This window comes from Ursus arctos, unplaced genomic scaffold, assembly GCF_023065955.2.
Source record: "Ursus arctos isolate Adak ecotype North America unplaced genomic scaffold, UrsArc2.0 scaffold_2, whole genome shotgun sequence".
Taxonomy (NCBI): Eukaryota; Metazoa; Chordata; class Mammalia; order Carnivora; family Ursidae; genus Ursus; species Ursus arctos.
The window spans coordinates 83,383,889-83,397,565 of NW_026622874.1; the positions used below are offsets into that span (position 1 = coordinate 83,383,889).

Genomic DNA, 13,677 nt, shown 5'->3' on the forward strand with positions numbered 1-13,677 from the left:
TGCAGTATAACAATGAGTGCTTCCTGTTACTGAAAAAGGAGGTACGTCTGCCTGATATGCCTCGAGCGACACAGCAGGACCTGGCAGCATCGGGTGTCCCCAGAAAGGAACCCAGGCCCAGATGGAGTCAAGCCCTCCTACCACCCCATCCCGCAGCCCTGGGATTCTCTGCCAGCTGAGGGTCACTCAGTCTCTGCACTTCTGTGTCACTACTTCCTATTTACCACAAGCCCTTGATTCCCTCCCTCCTACAAACTAGAAGTTTCGGTAAAAGTAGAGCCATTATTTTGACAGGTCTCAAAGGAAATCTTAAGAGCCGGGTAACTGCCTGCTCCAGCCCTCACACAGGACCTCCCGCAGTGCTAAGAATAAAAGGAGCAGGGGTGCCTGGGTGGCTCAGTCAGGTCCTGGGATCGAGCCCCACATCGGGCTCCCTGCTCTGCTGGGAGCCTGCTTCTTCCTCTCCCACTCCTCCTGCTTGTGTTCCCTCTCTCGCTGGCTGTCTCTCTATCAAATAAATAAATAAAATCTTAAAAAAAAAAAAGAATAAAAGGAGCAGTGCGGCTACTTACTGATGTAGGACAAAGGGACCCATGTCCAACTGACCTTCCAGGAGCAAAGAGAACTTTTCTATCCTCCAAAAGTATTAAATTCTATTAATTTGGAAAGAGATCATAGGACAGGGAGGAAAAATTAGTCATATATGCTGGTGTCAGCTGATACATCCGATAAACTTAAGACAAAATTTTTTTTTCAGGCAAAAAGTTCTTTTTTCACTAATACTCATTCCTTACACTGAAGGCAATGGGAGAGAAACTTATTTCAGATACACTGCTAGAAAAGTCATTTTTTTATATGCATGAATACCAATGACTAATCAGACAGATCTTTAAAAATATTAAAGTTAAGACTCGGGGCACCTGGGTGGCTCAGTTGGTTAAGCAGCTGACTCTTGATCATGGCTCAGGTCTTGATCTCGGGATCATGAGTTCAAGTTCTACGCTGGGCTACACGCCCAGCAGGAACCTACTTAATAAAATACTAAGCAAAGTCAGTATAAACAAGCTCTTTATAGGCACTGAAAAACTGAAGACTGAGAAAAATCTTGGCTTTATAGATTTATTTTCAAAGGAAAAAACAGACAATTTAAATACGAGTCTAAACAGAATTACTCTCTCAAAGGCAGCAATAATGCCAAAACACGTCCTCACTTCCAGACACTTGTCAGCATCTTCCAACTCTTCTTCCAGTGAAAAAAGGGGATCTGGCAAAGACAAAGTTAGTTCAGTGTTTCTTTTTGGTGCACTGACTTTCAATGACTCTGAGGTGATCAATTCAGGGTAATCAAAATTACAGACACTTAATACAATGTTTATTTTAAAAAAGTCAACCACTTGATCATACTGGAGCCTGAAAAACAACAGCTAATGTTGAAGTGATAGGCTCCTTTACCATGCACTGCATTAAATAATCTGCACACACTACTGAATTTTACCTTCAGGCAAGCCTCAGGTAGGTCCTATCATTATCCCCATTTTACAACTGAGGAAACAGGCTTAAAGGCTAGGCGGCCTGCCCAAGACCACCAGACTTACAGACCCGGCCAGAGCTGAGAATAAAGTGTGCTGACTCTAGAGTACAGCCTTTTAACCCAGGAGGCCTCTCCTGCCTGATTAAGAGTCAGGCCATCTCAGCTTCCAGGACAGCAGGCTGGGCTGGCTTCAGGTGTGAAACCGAGGGCGGTAGAGGTCTCCGCTTTTGGGTTACCCTGCTCAGTGTTTTGTACAAGACTGCTTTTATGAGGAGTGCTGACAATCAAGGAAGTCCTACCTAAGAATGAACTGTTCATGACCTGTCTCAAGGGTAAAGATGGTCACTAAAGCCAGCCCCCTCTGAGTGGCAGATAACCAGAGAGGACCTGTGTTTTATAACCAGTGAAAATCTGTCAGGCATTTCCAATGTTTCCATTTCTTCCAGAGTCTTACTTTACTGGAAGAACTACAGACAGGTTAATTCTATGGGAGGACATTATTCTGTAAGTCAAATTACTTACCTGATATTTTATTCATATACATCCTTCTTATCTGCAATGTAATCTACAATTTCTTGTGGACACATTAACTTCTCTGCATCTGTATCAGGAATTTCAAACCCTAAAAGTAAAAATGTATACAATGCATGAGTATAGAAAAAACAAATTCTTTAAAATTAAACACCTCTCACGCTTCCTTACCACCCACAAGTACATCAGAATTTTCCAGCAACCCTGAATCCCATTTGTTAAGTTATGGGCCAGTTATGTTCTAGACAACAGTTAATAACAGCTGGTTCTTTTTTTCAAAGCTGTAATTCATAGGATAGAAAATTCACCCATTTAAAGTATAAAATTCAGTGGTTTTTAGTGCATTCACAGGTTGTGTAACCATCACCATCATCTAATTCCAGAACATTTTCATGACCACATTCATCTGTCTAGTGATAGCACAGAAGCCCCTTGGCTTTCCTTCAGGCAACTTACCTAAAAACTGAGCCATGGACCCTTAAAAGGTCTCCTGTGCACAACTGTCTGAGAAGCAAGCATAACCTGGCAGTGTGCATGGGAGGCATGGCAGGAACCGTGCGTGTGCGTGTGTCCCAGGCACTCCCAGTTACTTCTCTGGGCACGGCCATTCGGGGTGCTCTGGTGTGCTCAGCTTCTCCACAGGTGAGGTTCTGCCTCCCATCTTGGAGCCCCCACCCAGAGCATCCAAATCCCATCCTCCCTCAGGCCTTTTCTGGTCACTCGGCCCTCGGCACCACACTGGGCGCTCTGCCGGCCCCACGCCGAGTGCGTTCTAGGTGAGCGCACCATCCCTAGTGTTGACTTCACCTGACAGTAAGCACGTGGGGGCAGGGGTGCTATTTCTAGTTATATACTTGATTCAAATCCCAGTTGTGACCCCCAGCATTTCTTCCACCTAAATCAGGAATCACACTGTGCAGACCCCAGACTTAGCCTGTTACCAAATTCATCCTCCATGGCCATGATAATTTCCACTTGGTCCAAACTGTCTAAGCCCAGGTCTTTCATAAAGTGGGAATTTACCGAGAGCTGCAAGAAAGGAATGCCAAACACAAAACTCAGTCCATAACAGTATTTGCTTCCCGAGAGAACAGAGAAGTACAATGTCAATCATTCATAGAATATGCTTAATATAAAGAGGACATATTTGAAATATGAAGAGTGATAACCAGCATTTTACATTTAACCTGTGCCAGCATATACTTGGTGTGCTTTATATGTTAACTTATTCAAGCTTGTTTTGAAATGGTTAACAATACACACAAAACTAATGATGGATTTTACTTTATATATTTTATTAAGATCTTTGATCACTGCTTGGGAAAACTATCCTGGGGATATAATGTACAATGTGGTAACTATACTAATTAACACTACATTGCATATTTGGAATTTACTAGGAGAATAATCTTAAAAGTCTTCATCATAAGAAAAAAGTTTCTGTAGTTATGTGTGCTGACAGATGTTAACTAGACTTACTGCGATCAATTCACAATTTTGGGGGGGATGGAGGAGAGAATCTTAAGGAGGCTGCACCCCTAGCGCTGAGCCAGACATGGGGCTTGATCTCACAACTCTTGAGATCATGACCTGAGCTAAAATGAAGAGTTGGACACTTAACAGACTGAGCCACCCAGGTGCACCCCCCCCTTTTTTTTTCAACTCACGGTATTATACAAATATCATTATGTTGTACCCCTGAAACTAATGTTATATGTCATTTAGACCTCAATAATAAAAAACCCCACTAACCTACCTATACGGCAGATTCAATTATTAAAGAAGGAATCTATTTATGCACCACTGTGAGAAAAATGCCAGTGGTTTAGTTTAAAAAGCAAGGTACAGAACAATGTTTATAGTACTCTACTACTTGTGTTTTTTAAAAATGGTAGGAGAGTGGAGCACCTCAGTGGCTCAGTCAGTTAAACATCGGCCGTAAGCTCAGGTCATGATCCCAGGGTCCTCCCTGCTCAGAAGGGAGTCTGCTTCCCCCTCTCCCTCTGCCCCTACCCCGCCTGTGCTCGCTCTCTCTCTCTCTCTAATCTTTAAAAACAAATAAAAGGGTAGGAGCTAAAGGTCACACAGTACATAAAATATACATATACGTACATATGTGAGTACACCGCCTTGCATATGTATTGGTACCTCTGGAAAGATACTCGAGAAGCTGGTTCCCCTGGCTGCCTCCCAGAAGGGGAACCGGGTGGCCGGGAGTCAGGGAGACTTTTTACTGAATATCCTTTTGGACCCTCTGAATTCCGTACCATTGATTAAATACTCATTTAAAGAAAAAACATTAAGGCACGTCAATTACCTTTTCTGGGTCAATCTTGTCATAAAGTTTCAAGACATAAAGAACACGGTCCTTGATCCCCTCTAACGTCAGAGGGGGTGCGTCACTATACTGGCGGCACAGCTGTGTACGTGGAACCTAGAAAAGGGCAGGAGGGAAGAGCCGTTGAACCAAACACGCCTCTGGGTCAACGCACTAGCTTACCGATACCTTTCAGAGCTTTCAGCGCTTCCAAGAACCACCTCCTTGGATTCTGACTGTGGCCATTAGGCCACCCAGAGTCACAACACTGGGTATTTTCAGAAGCCCCAGCAGTCCAGCAGCATAAAAATGGGCCTCCCATCCCCTCAGAGCCAGGACTGGCTCCCCTGGCTCCTGTGTTCAGCGCTGCGGCTCTGGCCGCTAGTCTGGCTCCCAGGAGACTGGCTGCCTCGAAAATCGTGCAGGGTCTGCAGATGTGTGTGTCCTGTGGCACCTTCTGCAGCACCTGGCCACTGTAAGGCTCTGTCACCTTTAACTGGCACACCTGAGTCAAGACAGCCCACTCGGAAAGAGCTCCCTGGAGGACCGCACACGGGAAGGTCTAATATGGCCCCTGACTTCAGCCAGGACAAACGAGCCAGCTACCAAACCCCAGACAAGGGAGCCCAGCAGTCCTCCTGGTCCAATCTGTTTCTCTTCAGGGTACGCTTGTCACCAGCAAAACCATGAGCCTTTCTGATTTTTGCCATGATGGGAGTAGTGTCTCCAATGTCTGTGATACTAGCCTACTTGATAATCAACTAGGTATTAGGGTGTTGGATGGATTCTTCAGCCAAATATGGAAGGAGCTCCAACTTACAGCTCAGCAGGCTTAGTGCCATGGAAGGTACAATGCAGAACAAGAGGAAACAAAACAGCTGTCTGACAGTTCTGCTCACTGTGGAAGTCCTCAATCTGAACTGGTTTGTTTACCTTCTAAAGTTGATGTTAAATTTCGAGTTCTTAAGTAAGTTAAGCTGGAGTTCTTATAGCATCTCCCCATAGAAAGTGGCTTTGTGTGTTGGGGCTTAGGTCCTTGAGACCGACAAAGGTCTATGAAAATCATGATAAAAAACACTGCCAAATGAATCAAACCTGTACACACCTCTGTATAAGAAATATTTATCTTGCAAAAAAAAAAAATCAGGTTTAATCACCGAGCTATAAAGAGATTAGATGAAGAGCTTCATGGATATCCTAAAGGTATTTCAAGGTGCTTTCAGAGTTTAAGAGCACTTGTTCTTTTTTGTCTCAATGTATATAGTGTCCTTTCCTTTCCACCTGCAGTGTGGGTTAAGGAGAACTCTGCTATGGGAACATCTCCAGGCATACTTATCCACAATCACTAGAAGTCTCCACGCCACAAATAAAATGAAGCAGAAGGGGAAGAGATGAGGGAGGAGCAATGAGTTAAGTGGTGGTGACAGAAGTTTGAGGGGAAGGATCTGACAGAGGCCTTGTCTGCCACATCAAGAAGTGGTATTGGGGGGGGGGTTACTGCTAAGGAGAAAGAGAGAACATGGGAGCTTTGCTGCAGAGCCCAAGAGGAAGGATGAAGCTGGGGAGGGCGCATGGTACACAACTACCCAAGGGGTCCACTAGGGGTCAGCACTGTCCCCAGCCGCACCAGCAAGTGCCCGCGCTTGGGCCAGTGGGCACCACGTGGTGAAATTAAAGGGGTCTCCACCTGGAGAGCACAGGCCAGTCCAAAGTGGGGGGCTACAGTGGGCTCAGCACAGGGCAGGCAGGTCTAGTGGGTGACAGCCCAGACTCTGGAGTATGACTGCCTACATCTGTACCCCGGCACTAGCTTTCTTACTAGCTGTGTCGCCTTGGGCGAGTTACTTACCCTTCCAATGTCACAGTTTCCTTCTTTGTAAAATGGGCACCACCGCCATGAGGCGTCACTGAGGGAATGTAAAGGGCTCAGGACACTGACAGGGACATCCACAGTGAGTGCTACTGAGGGCCGTCTAGGAGGATCGGGATCTGAGACTGGCGGTAGTGTGCCCCCAAAGCACCTGATCCCACTCCTTCCCTCTCAAGCCTCCCCTTCTGGTGTCTTGATGGACTTCTTATCATCAGTCAGACTACGGCCTGCGCTGGGCACTTTACAAACCATCACCTCCTTTAGTTCTGTCATCAGTCCTATTTTACAGACGGGAAACGGAGACAGAGAAAAATATCCCGAGCCAGGCCTCCCAGCTTGGCCTCTGGGGAGGGCCTTACTGCCTCCTTCCTCCTGGATCTCAGCGGTTTAAAAAAAAAAAAGAGGCACAGAAGAGGCAAGCAGCTCAGCAGGGTCCCCGACAGTCAACAATGTTTCTGGTGGTGTTTTTCCCCAAGATCTACACTTAACAATTCTATGTGACACAAGTCACTTCCCACAGTCATCAGAGAAGGCACAATGTACAGGAAAAGAGTGACTACCCTCTCAACTAGTAGAAACCAATAACCTAGTTCGTCCATTGAAATGCATCTGTCTCCACTCAGGTACATCTCTGACGAAGGGAAACGGAGAAAGCTCAGTTTAAAGCTCAGGAGACAGCTTTAAAGGCCAGCTCTACCAGCTGTCCCCTGGACAGCTCCACCCTGGTAGCAGACATCTTGATGTCAGTTTGGAAATAAATTCCTTATCTGTCTTCCAAAACGCCTGCTCACAGACCTCTATTCCTTGTCCACCACCTGGTGCTCTGGCCAGAGACCTGAGAGCCCACCTCGACTCTTCCCACCCTCTCACCATCATGTTTACTGGGCCACCCAGCCTGGCTGATTGGGAGGCAAGATCTCACTTATTCAACAAACCTCGTTTCATGTTCACTCCCTGCAGCCTAAACAGAACATCCACATTCCACAGCGCCCTTCACAACATGCCCAAGTCTTTACCTCAACTCAGGTCTCCCCTTTCCACAGGCACCCTGAGGGTCAATCGCAGGAGTGCCAGGCTCTCCTGCCCTCTGCACATGCTCCTGCCCTGAGTGTGTGAGAAACTGCTGCCTTTGAGACCGTGCTCACCAGGGGCGCTGGGTAGGTCCCTCTTCTGTGCTGTACACATACCTGTCCTCACGGTGGCTATGTCTTGTCTGTGTACACAGGACTGTCTCAGCAGCCTGCGAGCTCTACCCCCTGTGCCAAGCACTGTGCTGTGGCTTAGAACTACAAAGATAAATAAAACGTTAACCGCTACCTCTAATGGAAAAGATCAAGCCAAATAGATTATTTAAGTTGTAATAAAAATGTGGCAAGAAGGGCGCCTGGCTCAGTCAGTTAGTGTTTGCCTTTAGCTCAGGTCATCATCTCAGGGTCCTGGAATCGAGCCCTGAGTTGGGCTCCCTGCTCAGCGGGAAGTCTGCATCTCCTTCTCCCTGTGCCCCTCCCCCTACTCATGCTCGCTCAAATAAATAAAATCTTAAAAAAAAAAAAAAAGTGGCAAGAGCCATGACAGACGTATTTGTAAGCTGCTTCCTGAACAAGAGCTGTCATTCAGTCCTTGACAGGCATGGAAGAAAGAGATACCAAACTTGGAGTTAGCCCTGGAAGGACAAGGATATTCAAGGAGGGAAGGCCAGGCCAAGAAAATGACGCATAGGAGTGTAGTGGGTCTGTGTGGGAAGAAATGAGTTCATGTTGCTGGAGACTGAAGGTTAAGGTGGGACACAGGCTCTGAGGCTCAAGAGGCAGGGCCCAGAGGTGTAGACACCCGAACAGACAAAATAGCCGAGCTCTCCCTGTACAAGCGTTTTGCCTTCATCTGGGTACCATGCCCCAAAGAACTCTTTGGAAGTCCTCTTTGTGCTCTTGCTTCGAGACAGTTCAGATCTGGGGCCTGCCTGGGTCAAGTACAAAACTTCCAGGTTCCATTCTAGGCCACTACCCTTGTTTTTCTTACCTTCTATTTTACACTATCTCATATTTTTATATTCAGAACTGCTTTAGCTCCTTTTGGGAGGGGAAAAGGTTGGAATATAAATGAAGAACTAGTTGCCCTGGAGTCAGCAAAGTGGATGGATCTGAGGAGAAAAAATCTAATGGAACAGAATGGGTGGAGTGAGCAATAGTCCAGATGAAATGAGCAAGGGCTGGAGGTGGAAGTTTGGGGTAACTGGGAAACAGGCAATAGCAGAAACCAAGAGCAAAGACACAGACAAGGAAGAGAGTGTGGTGAGAGATCTTTGGAACTTACCAACGTTTAAGGACTGGAAAGTGCCAAAGGACAGGAACAGGGAAGTAGAGGGAAAGAACGAACAAAGACAGTGTCAAACAGCCTTGGGAACACAGCAGCAGGGAATGAGCTGGCAAGTTTAACATGAGGCTGCAGTGTCCAATGAGATATTACCTAGTGTCTTTCCTTTATATGTATCTCTGTACCCTTCAACACCTAGAATAAGGTCTGGCACATAGCCGTCCCTCAGTTTCTTTGAATGAACAAGTGTTTACTCTCTCTTCAATCAGCAAAAGATATAAGGTGGTTAAATGGGAACACTTAGTCAAAACCACTTTGTAAATATAAATAAAATGGTTCTTCTGCTGTATATGAACCAAGCAGAGGTAGTGGGAACATCTCTGAGTACCCTGCTATTCAAGGCATGGTCCAAGGACCACCAGCAGCTGAATCTTCTGGGAGACCATTGGAAATAAAGCCTCCCAGGCCCCTTCTCAGAATCTGTATTTTAACCCAAGGGATCTGTAACAATCAAGTCTGAGAATCAGTGCTCTTTGAATAAGGACAATCACTTTGCATTTCAGCCTACTGCGGAAAGCGGTCTCGGCAACTCTATATAATGCCCTTAACTCTTAACTTCATGGTGACGCTGTTAACCTTTTGATTCAGGCAACAGGGCCAGTGCCCTATGAATTAATACATCGCATTGTCAGTAAATCTCAATCCTAGCCACACAAAAGAATCACTTGGTGACTTCTAAAAACAGACAGCAAGACCCCAATTCTAGAAATAATGACTGATTTGGCCTGGGCATCCTTATGTTTCATTCTAACATATATTCAATACTGAAACCACTATTATATTAAGTTCACAGGTTTGGAGGGTTTCTCAAATTGGCCTTGACAGTCTATTCTACCTTAAGGCAGGAGTTCTTGATCTTGGCTGAACCCTTTAGTCACCTGGGGAACTTAAATGAAAACCCATGCCAGAGCCTCATCTCAGAGAAATAAATCAAAATGGGTGGGCAAGGGATTCTTCCCCTCTTTTAAGATGCTCAGGTGATTTGAATGTGCAACTAGGGTTGAAAATCACTGCCCTAACGAGAATTTCTGCCTCACAAAGGTTTTCTCGGACAGAAAAGCTAGATACTATTTTTTTCCTATCTTTGCTTCCAGGAGGCCTGTAAACAGGCAAAGGCAATACAGGGAGAAATCCTGGGTGCAGACTGCTCTGGAGAAGGTTGTAGGCCAGTGTGGCTTCCTTTTTGCACCCAGTCATCAGTTTTCCCCTAAAAAACTATCACGGTATTCGTCGTTATCACTACGACTAACGGAGACCAATATTTGAGAGTTTACCAAGCACCCCAACTAGGTGCTCTAAAAACCTCGCTGCACCCCCACGAAGTAGAGATTAGTACCCCAGCTTTGCCGTTCAGCCAGAGTAGCAAGGTCACGAGACTTGCCCAAAGTTTCGGAAAGTGGCGGCCAGCATTCGAACCCAGGGGTGTTTGACTGGAAGGTCTGCGCTCCAGCTCGTAAGCACTAGGTCACCTGGGTTCCCAGCAGGGGTCAACCAAGCACCGTGAAGGAGTGGAATGGGCGGAGAGCCAGATGTCTCCCGAGCACCCCTGCCGCGGCTGGCGTGACCCTGCTGCCTGGCCCCTCCCCCCCACCCCGATCCCTGACCCCTGCCAAGCCCCAGCAAAGTCACCGCGAGTCACCTGCGCGAGCACCGAGGCTAGCTGCGGAGCCCCAGGCCTCGTCCGGGCCCCCGCGGGGCACAGGGTGATGCTGAGCGGCCGGGCCGCGGCCAGCGTGGGGACCCGGAGCAGCGGCGCAAAGGCCGCGGGCAGTCGGCGGACACAAGCGGAAAGGACACGAGCCGCCATGGCTACGCCGACCCAGGATGCACTACGCCGCGCCCTCCGGCCAGGTTTCCTCTCCGCTCAGCGCAGAGGATGCACAGAGCGGCGCAGCCGGACGCCGCTGGCTATAGCGCCCCCTAGAGGCTCCTGGTGGCACTGCTCTCTCGGGGCGCGCGGTCCAGCCATTTAGGGCCAGAGGCAAAAGGCTGCCAGCGCCAGAACCTAGTTCTGTCTTGTCTTTCCCTAAATACTAATCATTGACACATGAAAGGAACTTGTTTTTACTTATTCTCTGAACGTTCTGACATACATTTGTTTAAAAGTTTTGACGCGGCGATTATTCCATAGGTATTAAAATTATATAAGGGTCGCATGGGTGCCTCAAAGAGCCAGTGACTCTCGATCTCCAGGTAATGAGTTCAAGCCCCATGGTGGGTGTAATGATTACTTACTTACTTACTTACTGAATAAATAAATAAACAAACAAACTTTAAAAAATAAGTAAATAAAAGTAAAATAGACTGCATAGTACCATCCCACTGTTGTAAAATTATTTGTTTATGCATTCATTAAGAAATTGAGTATCTGTTACATGCTAGTTGTTATGTGCCAGTTGCTACAGCAGTGGGCAAGCCAGGCAGTCTATTCTCATAGAGTTTACATTCTAGTGGGTAGAAAATTAACAAATTAAAATAAACACCTCCCCTAAGACAAAAAATCCAGGGAAGTAGTGATAAATACAATGAGGAACAGTAAAGTAGGGAGGAGGATAGTGAGGGAGTACAGGAGGGGCATTATTTTAGATAGGGTGGTCCCCAAAGGCCTCTCTTAGGAGGTGATATCTGAGCTGAGGTTTTCATCAATCTGGGGGAGGGAACACAGAGCCTCAGGAATCACCCTGCTGCTGGTGATGCCAACCAGAGTGTCCGTGACAGTTGACACCAGGCTTCGCTAGCATCCTGATTCCATCACCATCACTTCACTGCTTATTAATCAATTGGAAGCATAATTGTATCACCTCTTTGGGAATGGTCAGTGAATAAATGGCCCAGCTCCATTTTGGGTGGCAGACTTCTATTTCTTTCTTTCTTTCTTTTTTTTTTTAAAGATTTTATTTATTTATTTGACAGAGATAGAGACAGCCAGCGAGAAAGGGAACACAAGCAGGGGGAGTGGGAGAGGAAGAAGCAGGAAGAAGCAGGCTCATAGCAGAGGAGCCTGATGTGGGGCTCGATCCCATAACGCCGGGATCACGCCCTGAGCCGAAGGCAGACGCTTAACCGCTGTGCCACCCAGGCGCCCCCAAACTTCTATTTCTACAGAAAAGCAGCACCAAAAAAAAATCTGATTGGAGTCCGAGGATCAGGGCCCATTAGATCTGCTTAAGCCACCAGTGACACACTAGCTTCTGATGCTCCTTTATGGTCGCACTCCCGGCCAGACCCTTGGGACAGACGTGTGATGTGACTGTGCAGCATTAACAGCAGAGGGAGCACCCAAGAAGAGCCTGACCACTTCCCTCTTCTCTCCTATGTCCTCGACCTCCTGCTTTCTTCTGGCTCTTTCCCTTGAGCCCATAAACATGCCAAAGTTTCTGCTAGTCTAAAAACAAGGCCAGAGGCCTACTCCACTGATCTTTTATGTATCCCCAACATCACACTTCTCCTTCTTTCCTAGTCAAGCTTCTTGAAAAAATAATCTGCGCTTTCAGCCTTTAATTCCTCACTTCCTATTCGCTCTTTAATCCACTCAAATCCAGATTCTACTCCACACCTTGCAGAATGCTCACCACTACATCTTAAATGATCAAATCCAGTAAATACATCTCTGGCCATTCCTTTTTTTGGTTTTCCATGGCTCTATCTCCCTTGCTCAGCCTTTAAACTTTGTTCGCCAGGGTCCTCTTTGACCCATGCTTGACTTTAAAAACCCAAGTTTTCAGAACTGATGCACTCCAGAGGCTTTTATTCCCACCTGCATCCAGCCCTGGTCTCTTCTCTGGGCTTCAGAGTCCTTTATCCAACTGTCGATTACCAGATGCTCTGTAAGCACTTGAATGAGCTGTCTTCCCCCTTGTGTGTTCTGTTTCAGCTGCTGACACTATTACCCACTAAGCCAGAAATTTAAGACTCCCTCCTCTACCTAAATCATGCATTCACTTAGCCCTGCTCATTTTTTTCCTTCCTAAAACTCTCCCTCGAGTTCAGGTCTTTCATTGCACGGCCTTGCCGCAGGTAAGGCCCTTCTGGTCATCTTCACACCTCCACTCTTGTCTGCTGGAAATTCACTATTCACTGTGTTGGTAGAGTGGGAGCTTATCACTGAAGGGCAAACCCTTCAGCAGTCCCTACACCTGCAGAATAAAGTCTAGGTTTGTTAACAGGCTTTGCCAGCTCCCTGGCTACCTTTCTCAATTCCTCACTCTACCCCCCACAACATGATCCATTTTCTTGCAACAGTGAGTTGTTTGTAGTTCATGCCATACTGTCTTTTCTGCCTAGAATATCCTTTGCTTCTGCTCTGACCTACAGACCCTGCAAGACTTGGCTAGTTGTCATCCTTCATGGAGCTTTTCTGGAACTCCCCCATGTTGGGCTAACTGCCCATCTTTTGGGCACTCTGAACATACCCTCTAAATTCAAAACACAGTATTTAATTTATTGCTTTGTGTCACGGTCTCCCTCACTAGACTGTGAAAGGCCTTTTTTTTTTTTTTTTTTAAAGATTTATTTATTTGAGAGAGAGAACAAGTACACAGAGGGAGGGGGAGAAGGAGAAGCAGACTCCCCACTGAGCAGAGAGCCCGGCATGGGGCTCAATCCCAGGACCCTGGGATCAAGACCTAAGCTGAAGGCAGACGCTTCACCAACTGAGCCACCCGGGTGCTAGACTGCGTACTTCTGAAGGGCCGCAGCCTCACAGTAATCATTTTCATACCTACTACTTCAAGTATGTTCTCAGCGTTTGTTCAGCCATCACTGAACTGGAATTACTGCTTACCTCTACTGTTCTCTTAACTCTAAAATGTTATAGATGAGATGTTTCTCAGGATCCCTGGGTAAATGAAATCTTTGTGAAAAGCTATTATCTATGATGTGGTAGCAAATAAAAGTATTTCATTTAGGTAGAGATAGTGGGAACAGAACGAGTGCAAGAGAGAAAGCTAAATCTTTTATGCACATGTATCAAAGGGAAATAATAAAGTTAGCAAAACCCACACTAGTGAACATTGTAAAAAGGTGTCTTGAGAAGTAACAGAGGGGCACCTGGGT

At 46.5% G+C, this 13,677-nt stretch overlaps 1 protein-coding gene across 1 annotated transcript; it reads right to left on the reverse strand.

The window, feature by feature from the left end:
• Window positions 1–1,105: 1,105 nt before the first annotated feature.
• NDUFAB1 (NADH:ubiquinone oxidoreductase subunit AB1) lies at window positions 1,106–10,471 on the reverse strand. Its single transcript, XM_026515610.4, has 5 exons — window positions 10,262–10,471; window positions 4,380–4,496; window positions 3,004–3,091; window positions 2,054–2,153; window positions 1,106–1,264 (listed from the first exon to the last, which is right to left on the reverse strand). Exons 1-4 carry the CDS (start codon window positions 10,427–10,429, stop codon window positions 2,062–2,064), a joined length of 465 nt encoding a protein of 154 aa, XP_026371395.1. The 5' UTR covers window positions 10,430–10,471; the 3' UTR covers window positions 1,106–1,264; window positions 2,054–2,061.
• Between the last annotated feature and the right edge of the window lie 3,206 nt (window positions 10,472–13,677).